The 15,298-nt window shown below is 44.8% G+C and overlaps 1 protein-coding gene across 5 annotated transcripts in view; it reads right to left on the bottom strand.

The window, feature by feature from the left end:
- Positions 1 to 416: 416 nt before the first annotated feature.
- The window catches only part of LOC129854300 (SH2 domain-containing adapter protein F-like), a 120,603-nt gene continuing 105,721 nt past the window's right edge, over positions 417 to 15,298 (bottom strand). For all 5 annotated transcript variants that reach the window (XM_055921186.1, XM_055921189.1, XM_055921188.1 and 2 more), the window contains 3 exons: positions 15,105 to 15,282; positions 14,776 to 14,895; positions 417 to 7,586 (listed from right to left, as the gene is read on the bottom strand). In XM_055921186.1, coding sequence (XP_055777161.1) covers positions 7,400 to 7,586; positions 14,776 to 14,895; positions 15,105 to 15,282 — 485 coding nt within the window. In that variant the 3' untranslated portion in view covers positions 417 to 7,399. The remainder of the gene's footprint in view (positions 7,587 to 14,775; positions 14,896 to 15,104; positions 15,283 to 15,298) is intronic.

The raw sequence follows: 15,298 nt of genomic DNA, 5'->3' as shown, positions 1-15,298 counted from the left end.
AGGTAGTTATTAAAGTGTCTATACAGAGAGTAGCAGCTGTGTAAAAGAGGGGGAGGGAGGGGGGGGGGGGGGGCAATGAAAATAGTCTGGGTAGCCATTTGATTAGAAGATATCACTATAATATCATGGCCGGCCGGTGTGCAGTGAGAACTGGGTTAGGATTGTGTGGTGGAGCAGATGACCATTCATTACTAGGTTGACGGCAGGGACTTTATCCTCTTTTACTATTCTTGCAATACCCCGTCCTTGATTCAACCAACAGAGAGTAGCTCTATGGCACTTACCATTGAATAGACCTTTACCATGGTAACTGGTAATCACAACGGTATGGAGTTATTTACCAAACATCGTTTGGATTATCATTTTTTTTGTAACATGTTTGTTGCAGCATCAAGAAAGAGCCAACAGACAGAGGGTTTGGACTCAAACTCTACTTTATTTAGGTTGAAACTTGATGCCTCTATGTCCCCATACAATACATTCAGTATATACATTTGGCGATGAGGGACTGTACAGATATGTTATAGTAGTGAATACATACACGGGAAGAAAATGTACACAAAAGCATTAAAACCACTTGACCTCAGAGTGGCTAGAGAGACACCGAGTAAGTCAATGGCTGATGGCAACACACGCACACTTCTCTGAGGGTGAGAAGGACTATTTCAGGTTCCGAGAGAGACATAATGTGAAGAGTGAGTCTGCTGATTGAGACAAAGCCCCTTCTTTGCCTTCCAGAGTCCCCTCTCTTCCTCCCTCCTTCTAGCCAGGCGAGGGGTCTTCCTCTGGGCAGTGGACAACGTACGTGGGACCTTGCCTACAGTAGCATGCATCTGTCAGCAGCACTGAATAAAGATCCTCCTCTTCTTTATGTTTCATCTCTACCACACAGGAACATTCTTAAGACATATAGTGCATTCGGAAAGTATTTAGACCCCTTGACTTTTTCCAAATTTTGTTATGTTACAGCCTTATTCTAAACCGGATTAAATCGTTTTTTCCCTCATCAAATCTACACACAATACCCCATAACGACAAACCAAAAACAGGTTTAGACATTTTTGCAAATTAAAAAAAACTTGAAAATATTACATTTACATAAGTATTCTGACGCGTCACTCAGAACTTTGTTGAAGCACCTTGGCAGAGAATAGTCTTGAGTCTTCTTGGGTATGCCGCTAGAAGCTTGGTACACCTGTATTTGGGGAGTTTCTCCCATTTTTCTATGAAGATCCTCTCAAGCTTTGTCAGGTTGGATGTGGAGCGTCGCTGCACAGCTATTTTCAGGTCTCTCCAAAGATGTTTGATTGGGTTCAAGTCCGGGCTCTGGCTGGGCCACTCAAGGACATTCAGAGACTTGTCCCGAAGCCACTCCTGCGTTGTCTTGGCTGTGTGAGTCTTGGCCAAAGAGTTCAATCTTGGGTTTATCAGACCAGAGAATCTTATTTCTTACTGTCTGAGTCTTTAGGTGCCTTTTGGCAAACTCCAAACGGGCTGTCATGTGCCTTTTACTGAGGAGTGGCTTCAGTCTGGCCACTCTACCACAAAGGCCTCATTGGTGGAGTACTGCATAGATGGTTATCCTTCTGTAAGGTTCTCCCATCTCCACAGATTAACTCTGGAGCTCTTTCAGAGTGACCATCGGGTTCTTGGTCACCTCCCTGACCAAGGCTCTTCTCCCCCGATTGCCCAGTTTGGCTGAGAAGAGTCTTGGTGGTTCCAAACTTGTTCCATTTAAGAATGATGGAGGCCACTGTGTTCTTGGGGACCTTCAACGCTACAGATTTTTTTTTGATATCCTTCCCCAGATCTGCGCCTCGACACAATCCTGTCTCATAGCTCTACGGACAATTCCTTCAACCTCATGGCTTGGTATTTGCTCTGATTGCACTGTCAACTATGGGACCTTATATAGACAGGTGTGTGCCTTGCCAAATCATGTGCAACCAATTCAATTTACCACAGGTGGACTCCAATCAAGTTGTAGAAACATCAAGGACGATCAATGGAAACAGGATGCACCGGAGCTCAATTTCGAGGCTCATAGCAAAGGGTCTGAAAACGTATGTACATAAGGTATGTTTTAATCTTTTATAAATGTACAAAAATGACTCAAAAAAAGTTTCACTGTCATTATGGGGTATTGTTTGTAGATTGTTATTATTATTAAATTATTTAAAACATTTTAGAATAAGGCTGTAACGTAACAACATTTAACAAAGGAAGGGGTCTGAATACACACACACACACACACACACAGTCGTGGCCAAAAGTTTTGAGAATGACACAAATATTAATTTCCATTCAGTGTTTTTAGATATTTCTGTCAGATGTTACTATGGATGTTACTGTTATGGGTAATTATTAACATTCAAACAGTTACTATGGAATACTGAAGTATAATTACAAGCATTTCATAAGTGTCAAAGGCTTTTATTGACAATTACATGAAGTTGATGCAAAAGAGTCAATATTTGCAGTGTTGACCCTTCTTTTTCAAGACCTCTGCAATCCGCCCTGGCATGCTGTCAATTAACTTCTGGGCCACGTCCTGACTGATGGCAGCCCATTCTTGCATAATCAATGCTTGGAGTTTGTCAGAATTTGTGGGTTTTGTTTGTCCACCCGCGTCTTGAGGATTGACCACAAGTTCTCAATGGGATTAAGGTCTGGGGAGTTTCCTGGCCATGGACCCAAAATATCGATGTGTGGTTCCCCGAGCCACTTCGTTATCACTTTTGCCTTATGGCAAGGTGCTCCATCATGCTGGAAAAGGCATTGTTCGTCACCAAACTGTTCCTGGATGGTTGGGAGAAGTTGCTCTCGGAGGATGTGTTGGTACCATTCTTTATTCATGGCTGTGTTCTTAGGCAAAATTGTGAGTGAGTCTACTCCCTTGGCTGAGAAGCAACCCCACACATGAATGGTCTCAGGATGATTTACTGTTGGCATGACACAGGACTGATGGTAGCGCTCACCGTGTCTTCTCCAGACAAGCTTTTTTCCGGATGCCCCAAACAATCGGAAAGGGGATTCATCAGAGAAAATGACTTTACCCCAGTCCCCAGCAGTCCAATCCCTGTACCTTTGGCAGAATATCAGTCAGTGCCTGATGTTTTTCCTGGAGAGAAGTGGCTTCTTTGCTGCCCTTCTCGACACCAGGCCAAGTCTTCACCCCACTGTGCGTGCAAATGCACTCACACCTGCCTGCTGCCATTCCCGAGCAAGCTCTGTACTGGTGGTGCCCCGATCCCGCAGCTGAATCAACTTTTGGAGACAGTCCTGGCGCTTGCTGGACTATCTTGTGCGCCCTGAAGCCTTCTGCAGAAATGCAGTGGAAATGTTTTTGGGGGATTCAGTTCATTTGCATGGCAAAGAGGGACTTTGCAATTAATTGCAATTCATCTGATCACTCTTCATAACATTCTGGAGTATATGCAAATTGCCATCATACAAACTGAGGCAGCAGACTTTGTCAAAATTAATATTTGTGTCATTATCAAAACTTTTGGCCACGACTGTATATACACACACACACACACACACACACGTATACACATTCACAGTACCAGTCTAAGGTTGACACACCTACCCATTCAAGGGTTTTTCTTTATTTTTACTATTTTCTACATTCTAGAATAATAGTGAAGACATGAAAACTATGAAATAACACATATGAAATCATGTAGTAACCAAAAAAAGTGTTAAAGAAATCTAAATATATTTTATATTTGAGATTCTTCAAATAGCCACCCTTTGCCTTAATGACAGCTTTGCACATGCTTGGCATTCTCTCAACCAGCTTCATGAAGTAGTCACCTGGAATGCATTTCAATTAATAGGTGTGCCTTGTTAAAAGTTAATTTGTGGAATTTCTTTCCTTCTTAATGCGTTTGAGCCAATCAGTTGTGTTGTGACAAGGTAGGGCGGGTATACAGAAGATGGTCTTTCACCAAATAGGGATAAGTCCATATTATGGCAAGAACATCTCAAATAAGCAAAGAGAAACGACAGTCCGTTATTACTTTAAGACATGAAGGTCAGTCAATGCAGAACTTTTCAAGAACTTTGAAAGTTTCTTCAAGTGCAGTCGCAACAACCATCAAGCGGTATGATGAAACTGGCTCTCGTGAGGACCGCCACAGGAATGAAAGACCCAGAGTTACCTCTGCTGCAGAGGATAAGTTCATTAGAGTTACCAGCCTCAGAAATTGCAGCCCAAATAAATGCTTCACAGAGTTCAAGTAACAGACACAAGTCAACATCAACTGTTCAGAGGCCCTCATGGTCGATTTGCTGCAAAGAAACCACTACTAAAGGACACCAATAAGAAGAAGAGACTTGCTTGGGCTACGAAACACAAGCAATGGACATTAAACCGGTAGAAATCTGTCCTTTGGTCTGATGAGTCCAAATTTGCGATTTTTGGTTACAACCGCTGTGTCTTTGAGAGACCCAGAGTAGGTGAACGGATGATTTCCGCATGTGTGGATCCCACCGTGAAGCATGGAGGAGGACGTGTGATGGTGTGGGGTGCTTTGCTGGTGACCCTGTCTGTGATTTATTTAGAATTCAAGGCACACTAAACCAGCATGGCTTCCACAGCATTCTGCAGCGATACGCCATCTGGTTTGCACTTAGTGGGACAATAATTTGTTATTTAACAGGACAATGACCTAAAACACACCTCCAGGCTGTGTAAGGGCTATTTGACCAAGAAGGAGTGATGGAGTGCTGAATCACCTGACCTCAACGCAATTGAGATGGTTTGGGATGAGTTGGACCACAGAGTGAAGGAAAAGCATCCAACAATTGTTCAGCATATGTGGGAACTCCTTCAAGACTGTTGAAAAAGCATTCCTCATGAAGCTGGTTGAGAGAATGCCAAGAGTGTGCAAAGCTGTCATCAAGGCAAAGGGTGGCTACTTTGAAGAATCTCAAATATATTTTGATTTGTTTAACACTTTTTGCTTACTACATGATTCCATGTGTGTTATTTCATAGTTGATGTCTTCACTATTATTCTACAATGTAGAAAAGAGTAAAAAATTAAGAAAAACCCTTGAATGAGTAGGTGTGTCCAAACCTTTGACTGGTACTGATATATTTATTTAATTAATTAATTGTGAGCACAATTTCCCTCCATTACATACAATGGCCCTCTCCGTCAACATCAGTTACCTCATGAAAGTGTGGGATTAGTCTAATCATGACATTGACAAACTCCTAAACCTGCCATGAAGAGTCATATACTGTATGCCAGTGGTTCCCAACCAGGGGTACTAGGACCCCTGGAGGGTACTTGGTCTATCCACGGGGGGTACCTTGAGAAGACTCATGAGACCATAGGCCTACTGGTAAAATGCACATGAGGGGGTCCTTCAGTGGTACTCCGGGCAGAGTAAAATTCAGTTGGTGGTACAGTAACCAAAAAAGGTTTGGGAACCATTGCTGCTGTATGCAACCCTACTTTACTTGTTCCCTTATCTTACCAACAGAATCAATTCACCTCCAGCAAACACTCATAGAATTCTCTGGAAATGCCAATTGGAGGACAGCCTTAGATTTCCACATCTGCAATGATGCCACCTACTGGCTATGGGATTGCATAGCATGCTTCAGCACTCTCCTTATTAACAATAAGATTAAAGGACACGTCAGTCCCTGTGGTTCAGGGGAGAAGTCAAACTCAAAGAGCAAAGAGAGGCTTCAAGCAATGTCTCTAACCTCAAGGTCTGTACCAGAACAAGATAGGGTCGTGTGGGTAGAGAGGATAGAACACAGAGACAATGGAGGAAATCAAGAGTAAAGTGAATTAAAAAAAAACAATTTTGAGGTGTGTAATTACAACAGTAAGTACAACAAATAGATGGGTTATGACAGACTGGAGGTCTGAGTTCATTCAGGAAAATGGAGTCCTCCGATTGGTCCATGGGGTTTCTACAGACAGTCATTATGTGAGGCTTGACAATCCCATTGGTCACGAGACACCATTACTCATCAGTGTCTCAGAGTCAGAGTCAGGCCACAGAGGCAGTTGGACACATGAAGCAGAACTGACTAAAACACAAAGCGAAGCACCACAGTATATGAGGCCAGGCCCAGGGTATTCAGGCTCTGCCCAAACACATGGCAGAGAATAGTGAGGGCCGGATGCCGCGAGGCAGGCCTTCACAGAGAGGGGTAACACATCTGTAATAAGAAGAATTACCCCAGAATAAATTACAGTCACAGAACAATCGTTGAAAGAAGCAGAACTCTAGAAATCAGCGGCTCTAATCCGACTGATTCAACCCATGCATTATAAGGCATTAACCAAACATTTGTTACTGACATCACACAATTTCATAGTGACTATACATACAAATGCTGATCTGTAAAATGTAGTTTTAAAAATAAGAACCAAAAACATTATCTGATTGACTGGTTTATGCAAAAACATATTCTTAAACCATAGATGCAATTTGTTGGGAATCAGAGTTGCATGGTGGGGGTTGGATCAATATCTGCAATCCCATTGTACCTATTGATCTGCAGATTCACGAATGAAATTGATTTTCTGAGGTAGACAATGCAGGCATATTCCATTCTACCCATACAAAGATATTCTACGATGGCGGATTGGGAAGGTAATTTAGCCCATTTTGAGACTAGGCGCCCATCTCTGGCTCATTTGGCCAATGGGGCTACTGCTGTGTAACATAGTGATCCATATATCAGTCTGCTGACTGTGAAACCAAAGCTGTACTTACACTGTCCTACCAATGGGACCCCCGTGGTGAAGGATATCAGAAATTGCAGTCCCGGGAATAGACAGAGACGTCAGTCTGTAGACCGTACAGCACTTAAACACTAAACTGTTGTTGCACTGATGGGGAAAGTATTCACGCAGGGCAGGTTTATTGAGTTTGCAGGCCACTGTAGAGTGCCCATATATAACCCAACTCCGATACATTAACGTGCCTTCCACACTTCCTTTATAAAGGACATTACAATCTTTAGCTTCCCCTCACTAAATAAACACTTTCAGCATAACATGGAGCCAAATCCAATATGAACAGGTCTTGTGTGGAGGAGATTGGTAGAGTGGTACTGTTGAGGAAGCAGCTGTGGGATCAGTCAAAGAATCCTTGTCAGCAGATAATGTGTCAGTCAATGATGCAATGATAATGTTGTAGCAAATACAAACAAAAAGTTAATAGTTGGTCTGGGATCAGGTGGGTGATGACAGGTGAGCTGTGTTATCATCATCATCCCTGCCTCCTGCGCCAACTTGAACTCTGTCCTTCAGACCAATCAGACACAAGGAGAAAGGCAGAGCGACAGGGTTTCCCATGGGCGGTGGCAGGAGGCCATCTGACCCCTGACCCCTGTGTGACCTTTGGGGAAAGACGTGTCACTATAGTGTCCTGATGGCCACAGGGTAGAGCAGGGACATGTGCTCGGCCCCCTTGATGGGCAGCTTGCGGCTGGAGTAGAAGTGGATGATCTCAGGGACACTGTCGAAGGGACAGCTGTTCTGACCCAGGATGTACTTGTTCTCCTTCGTCCTCGACAGCTTCATGTGCATGAAGCCCTGGCTGCTCCTAGAAGGAGAGAGAAAACAGTATTTCAGCTCTAAAAACGATGAATGCTTTATCTCCCAGCGGTACAGTGTGACAGATCATTCCCAGCTGATGCAGTACAGTAGGGCTGGGTTAGAACCCAGGTCACATACTGCGTGCTCCTATGTACAGTAAGTAGAGAGTCCTACTAGTCTAATGAGCAGCCAGGAAGAATCACTTAGGCGACACCAGTTAATAAATGCAGAGCAAATGAAAAGCTCCCTGGGCCGTGCTCCCTTCAGTATTTCTAGGGCTGAGCCGGAGCCTTGGATCTGTGTGCTTTACAGCTCTTAAGTAATCTCCTGCTCTGGAGCCTTGTCTTAATGAGAAATGTGGCTGTATAAAACCCATTATGCTGCACTAGACAGAAGCTGCAGGGAGGAGGGCAGTTACACAGGCCTTTGATCACATAGAAGGAGAGGAGGAGTGGAGAAGAGGAAGAGAGAGGGATGAGAGAGAGAGGGGAAGGAGAGAGAGAGAGAGAGAAAGAGGGACATGGTGAGGTAGAGGGGAGAAAGAGAGAGAGGAAGATAGCGAGGAAGAGGGGGAGAGGGGGAAAAGGGAGAGAGAGAGAAGAAGAGGGAGATGGTGAGGTAGAGGGGGAGAGGGGCTAGCGGAAAAGTCCTCAGGAGACCATTTATCAGAAACCTTTTTTCTTTTTCTTTTTTTAACACAGACTCATGGTCCCAGAGAATGTTTTTTCCCTTCTGTTTTCATTGTGCAATGCCAAAGATACTGCAGAATCAGCTCACCCGGAGGACTTACACAGTTAGGAAAAGTATATATAATATATTTAGCAGAGCAGGTGTCACCTCTCCTGTCAACAGAAATAAAACAGTGGAATAACAGCCAGACAGTGATGGACTGCAATGACTTCCTTATCCCATAAGAGGGGAGTGGCATTCAAAGATGGAAATATGTTTTCTTATCCATTCTGTCTCTGTGTGTGTGTGTGTCCATTATCAGCAGAAAGCACAAATTGCTGGGCATCTTAAATGAGATGTCCATACTTCCCTTATCTTATAAATACATTTGAAAAGCCTGAAGCCATATTATCTCACTAAGACACCAGCAGAAACAAAGCCATGGAGAGAACATTAGGATCAAGGGGAAATTTAACAGGTTCAATTAAGGGACAATAACCATTAAAAATGACATTTCTCAAAACATCAGATGCAAATACTTACTGTAAGTCACATCTTTCATCAGTTCATGAACCAAGAGACAAAACCTTAGTGTGACACGGTGGAACTAGTAAGGACCAATGCAGATGAAGGACAGTCAACAAGAACTCTCTCATATCTTCACTTCAACACATTGCTGCTGTAAGACTGGCAAGTCACAGCCTTGACATGTATAGTTTCTGCACTAAAAGTATGGTTAGAGAGGGGGAGATAGAAGGAGAGAGGAGTCGGAGAGGGGGAGACAGAGACCATAAAAGAAACGAGGGAGATTGAGAGCATCTAGCGTGAGGAGAGGTGGATGATCGTTTTATAAGAGAGCTGAGGGAGACTGCAGGGTTTCTCTGCTGCTATAAAAGTGAGGTAAATACAGCTAGTTTCAGCCTCCTCCATCACTGAGCCTGATCAGCCAGCCAGCTCCTCCAGTTGAATACGTCTCTGTCATTACTAAGGATGTTCATCAAATCAAAGTTTATTGGTTGGAGTAGATGAGGACAGATATCTCTAGTCACACAGCCGGTTCACTGCCTACATCCCAAAATACACCCTGTTCCCCATTTAGGGCTTAGGCCAAAAGTAGTGCACTATATAGGGAATTAGGGTGCCCATTTGGGATGCAGTCACTGTGTTGCTGCTTCTTAAGCTGGGCCAGGAGAGGAGAGGCCACTCTGAAGGCAAAGTGTGTTTGATTCATCAACAGCTTGAGGAGATAGGCATTGGGTTACACGAGCACACCACTTAAAAAGCTAAACACATTTCAATAGGAATAATAATAATTTTTTAACTAAGATTTCCTTCCCCGTCAGCGTTTAGCTACGCTTATCGCGTTTCAGCTCCGTGGAGACTCAGAGACAACGGCGCAACAGACCACTACTCACTGCTGTCTGATAACAGAAATGTAGGGCTATTTTTGACAAGACTGGACCTTTTGTGTTTGTTATCGTATCCTATTTAGTTGTGCGCTTTTATTGTCTAATCGGGATTAATTTCCCTCTGGAGGTCTGATGTCCTGTTCACCGGGGTCTATGACTTTCACTTGAACCCTCTCATCCCCACAGCAGAGAAATAGGCTGACAGCCGTCATCGTTTATCTCTACCTCCCATATATTAGACTGCACCACGAATGATGCTTCAATGTAATAAATCCATGGCTTCAGAGAAGCCAAACTCACCCAACAGAAGATAATGATCCAGAAAGAAAGCCATGACCTTATGAAGCATTGTGGGACAGGAAATGTCCTGAATAGCTACTCTTCCGGTTTAATACGTACTGCGGCAGCCACAAACAGAGTGTGTCTGACTGGAAGGATCACTAACATGATCAGGACATGACCACACCTGTTCCTCGTGGTTTAGAGTGACTTTAAAAACCAGAATGTGGTTGGTGCTGCTCATTATAGGTCAACTAGATTGTACAAAACACAAATCTGTGTTGTTGTTGTGTTTCATTTGGGAACCATTCCAGTTGTGGTAATATCCAAGAAGAAAACATGCATTAATAAAACGCACTGAACTGCACTGAACCACGCACTCCATAACAAACTAGAAGAGCCCTCACTGGGAGAGCCCGGTGTCTCTCACAAGAAAGACAAAGAGAAGACACTTTTCTGAGACACTTTTGCCTCTCCTGACATGAGTTCAACTGCCAACACGGAGAGCTTTTGTTGTTCTTTCTACAACTCCAAGGCTTTCTAGTTTCTCATGTGTTATAGCATCAACACATTTTGTTGCATAAATCATTGTTTTCCTCTTTCATCAACGGTTTATTTTCTACCTCAGTCAGCCCGTAAACCCGGCTGTGTAAAACCCCTCCCTAGGGGGAGGAGGGAGAGCTACGCCTCTCAGAGACCAGTGAAAGGCTAAATGTGTTTTATGCACCTAAAAGACCACTCATCTTCAGAGAGGAGCGAGAAGAGAGAGGAGCGAGAAGAGAGGGGAGAGAGAGAGAGAGAGAGAGAGAGAGAGAGAGAGAGAGAGAGAGAGAGAGAGAGAGAGAGAGAGAGAGAGAGAGAGAGAGAGAGAGAGAGGAGGAGAGAGAGACCAGTGAAAGGCTAAATGTGTTTTATGCACCTAAAAGACCACTCATCTTCAGAGAGGAGGATAGAGAAGAGAGGAGAGAGAGAGAGAGAGAGAGAGAGAGAGAGAGAGAGAGAGAGAGGAGAGAGAGAGAGGAGAGACAGAGACAAGGTACCCTCTCTCCCTATCAAAAGGCTCTCGAGACTCATGGTTAGTGAAGGTCTGGCCCTTCATCAATGATGCAAAGCACAAACGTGTCGCCGAATTGGCCCCATGAATGTTTCATCAGCTTCAGACATGGAGTATCTAAACAAAGGGTCTCTAGCCTCTGCCACAGAGGTTTCAGCATCTGCCAACATGGAGTAGCTGACCTACACATTGGGTTTCCAGCCTCTGCCACAAAGGTTTCTAGGAAGCAGGAGAAGGAGGCTCCAACATGAGCAGACTGAACTCTGTGTCACCCCCTCCCCACTGCCGGCTCCATGAATCAACCCGCTGATTGTTTACTGGGTTGATCTGAATGACCCTACAACCTCCTCTGCTTCCTACCAGTACTGCACAACAAACACAGTCACGCTGGCAGGACACAGGCACATGATCCACCACACACACCAGAGAGCTGTTTAGAAATATCTGCCTTCCTGCCTTTGCCCTCTGCCCTGTGTGGATGACATCTCCACTGATCTGTGCAGGAGGTCCAACAAAGAGTGTGTTGTAAACAGCCTTTTACACAACTGTGATTTATGGTTCACAAGCACACAGACACGGAACAATTCATTCCATCACTCCTTTCTGGATTAGTCCCATTATTCTGGGATGGACATTGGTGGTCCTAGACACACTCAAAAGTATACGCGTTTGAACTTTGAACTCAGAGTCAATATGACTTTCTACTACATTGACTGGCCATGGAGGCAGCCGGACTGACAGGGTCAGAGGTTCAATGCTGCTGGCTGAAAGGTCACAGTGCGTGGGCTCTGACTGAGAAGGACAGCTCCTACTGGAGATCAACACTGCTCTCCTCCACCCCCTCAGACACAGCATGGGACGTGTCCTAGTGACCTCCCGAGTGGCGCAGCAGTCTGAGGCACTGCATCTCAGTGCAAGAGGCATCACTACAGTCCCTGGTTCGAATCTAGGCTGCATCACATCCGGCCATGATTGGGAGCCTCATAGGGCGCCGCACAATTGGCCCAGCGTCATCCGGGTTTGGCCGGGGTAGGCCGTCAATGTAAATAAGAATTTGCCTACTTATTTGCATACGAATTTGCCTACTGACTTGCCTAATTAAAAAAAGTCACCCCAAACAACCCCAGCCCTGTCTATCCAATAAGGCCTACCAGCCTACTGCACCAGACAGTCCAGCCAATGGCTCAGCACTGTCTGTCCAATCAAGCCCACCAGTCTAATTCCCTGTGTGTCCCCCCTGGCAGACCAGAGCAGAGTCCCAGAGCTCTGGTAATGAAATGAGCAGTCAGTCAGTGTGAGGAGCAGTGGAGCAGGTCTGGACAACATCATCTCCTCCTGCCAGCAGAGATGAGCCTAAAGCAGACTGACGAGGAGCGTCCTTGGGACCAGCAACGGTTTTTCCTCCCGCTGCAACGTATCTAATCTATCGCTGACTTTATCGACAGATATGTGCTTTATTGTGAATAACAAAAGAACACAAATGCCAGTTTGTATCTGAAGAAAGGTGACAATAATACTGTAGAACTGTCTTCCATGGCCATAACTCAAGCAGTTATCCTCTCTGCAGCTCATATCAGAGGAACTTTCTCTGCCCCTGTGGTGAAATGTTTTTCTCAGCCAGGTATTGCTGTGTGCTGGTGAAATGGCAGCCCGCTGATACTCATCAGTTGGCTGGCTCCCTGCGGTGGTGTGAGCCCTCAGAGCCTTCTGAGTCGATGGGATGTGACTGCTCTGTGGAGGTGAATGCCAGCTGTGCAGTGAGACCCTTTAAGCTACCCTCCAGTCAAATGTCAGACCAGACGAAACAAATCAGGGCCTGTCCCCTGGACCCTCCGCTGGCCTGGAGACAGGTCACAGTCAGGGGCAGAGGTCAGCTAGGGGGGCATTATGAATTCAGTTCTGGGCAAGTCAGCGGGGCCAGAGATGTTACCTGGTGGAGGTGGGAGGGCATCATGTATGAAGGACAGGGTTCTTAAAGGTGATGTGTATAACCATACTGAAGAGACAGTCAGCAGGTAGGTAGGAGGTGAGGAAGACTCCTGCAGGCAGAATAATTATGCTGTACTGTGTGTTGACCTGGTACTTTATCAATAGAACTCTACTCTATGATAACCCGTGAACATCTTCAGTGAAGTGTGTGTGTGTGTGTGTGTGTGTGTGTGTGTGTGTGTGTGTGTGTGTGTGTGTGTGTGTGTGTGTGTGTGTGTGTCATACTGTATATAGTGCCTTCAGAAAGTATTCATACTGCTTGACTTATTCCACATTTTGTCATGTTACAGCCTGAATTCAAAATGGATTAAGTCAATTTATTTTCTCACCCATCTACACATTATACCCCATAATGACAAAGTCAAAACATGTTTTTAGAAATACACATTTATTGAAAATGAAACCTCTAATTTACATAAAGTCAATACTTTGTAGAAGCACCTTCCATCTTTCCACAGATTTTCAATGTGATTCAAGTCTCGACTTTGTCTGGGCCACTCAAGAACTTTCACATTCTTGTTCTGAAACCATTCCAGCGTTGCTTTGGCTGTATGCTTGTGGTCATTGTACTGTTAGAATGTAAATCTTTGCCCCAGTCTAAGGTAATTTGCACTCTGAAGATGGTTCTCATCAAGGATTTGCCTGTATTTGGCTCCATTCATTGTTCCCTCTGTCATTACCAGTCTCCCAGTCCCTGCCGCTGAATCGCATCCACATAGCATGATGCTGCCACCACCATGCTTCAAGTAGGGATGAGGATAGGCAGGTGATGAGCTGTGCCTGGTTTTCTCCAGGCATAGCGCTTTGTATTCAGGCCTAAGAGAACAATTGTCTCATCAGACCACAAAATCTTTTGCCTTTTGATCTTAGTCTTTCGGCATTTTTGCAAATTCTAGGCGTTCTGTCATGTGCCTTTTTCTCAGTAGCCGTCTGACCACGCTACCATAAAACACAGATTGGTGAAGTACTGTAGAGACTGTTGTCCTTCTGACAGGTTCTCCCATCTCAGCCAAGAAACTCTGAAGTTCACTGACAGAACTTCAGAGTTTCCTGGCTGAGATGGGAGAACCTGTCAGAAGGACAACAGTCTCCACAGTACTTCACCAATCTTGGTCACCTCCCTGACCAAGGTCCATGTTGACCGGTTGCTCAGTTCGGTCGGACGGCCAGCTCCAGGTTCGGTCGGACGGCCAGTCGTTCCATATTTTTTCAATTTCCCGATGATGGAGACCACTGTGCTCTTGGAAACTTTCAACACTCTAGAAATTGTTTTATACCCTTCCCCAGATATATGCCTCATCACAATTCTAGCTCTGACATGCACTGTCAACTGTGGGACCTTATACAGACAGGTGTGTTACCTTCTAAATTATGTCCAAACAATTGAATTGGCCACAGGTGGACTCCAATCAAGTTGTAGCGACAGCTCAAGGGTGATCAAAGGAAATTGGATGCACCTGAGCTCAATTTGGAGTGTCATAGCACAGGCGTATGAATACTTATGTAAATGAGATATTTCTGTATTTCATTTTCAATAAGTTTGGAAACATGTTTTCACTTTGTTGTTATGGGGTATTATGTGGATTCAATCAAAATGGATTTAATCAAAATAATAAATGTTGAATTTAGGCTGTAACAACAAAATATGGAATAAGTCAAAAGACGTGGGAATACTTTCGGAAGGCACAGTAGGTACTGGGTGCTGTATATTCTCTAGTGTGTGAGAGGGTGGTGTGCCATCAACTGTACACTGATTACTTGTGTGTAGTGGACAGTATGTATGGGAAGGGTCTTACTTGAGTGAGAGGGAGAAGTCGTTCTTGCTGGTCTCACTGTTCCTCACCAGGTAGCTGGCCTCCTTACACAGCCTCAGCAGAGACTCCGCATCCGTCCTGCTGATCGCTCCATGGTACCAGCTACAGGGCGGAGAGAAGAGGGGATGAAACAGAGTTTCAAGTGGAGAAAGTGTCTTATCTAACATCAAAAGACAATCAAATATCTCGACACAGCTCTACCTCAGAAGCACCAACACAAAAGTACCAAATCCCTAGAGAGAATCACAGGAATAGAATTACTAGTCATTATAGATCTGTGGATAGAAAGACAGTAGGGGAGGATGACTTACAATTGGCTCTCCAGGGACAAGGAGGGGTCAATGCGTTCCCCCAGAGCAGCACTGCAGTGGTCCAGAGAGCTCATCTTGGTGTTGACCAGACAGCAACTGGAGTGGATGCGGGGCGGACGCCCTCCTTTACCCTCCTTGGTGGGCGACATTCTGGACTTCTCCGCCCCTTCAAACTGGACTGTAAATGAAGGAGA

Source organism: Salvelinus fontinalis, chromosome 4, assembly GCF_029448725.1.
Source record: "Salvelinus fontinalis isolate EN_2023a chromosome 4, ASM2944872v1, whole genome shotgun sequence".
NCBI lineage: Eukaryota > Metazoa > Chordata > Actinopteri > Salmoniformes > Salmonidae > Salvelinus > Salvelinus fontinalis.
The sequence above is the reverse complement of the archived record's forward strand: the minus strand, read 5'-3'. Positions and strand labels throughout refer to the sequence as shown.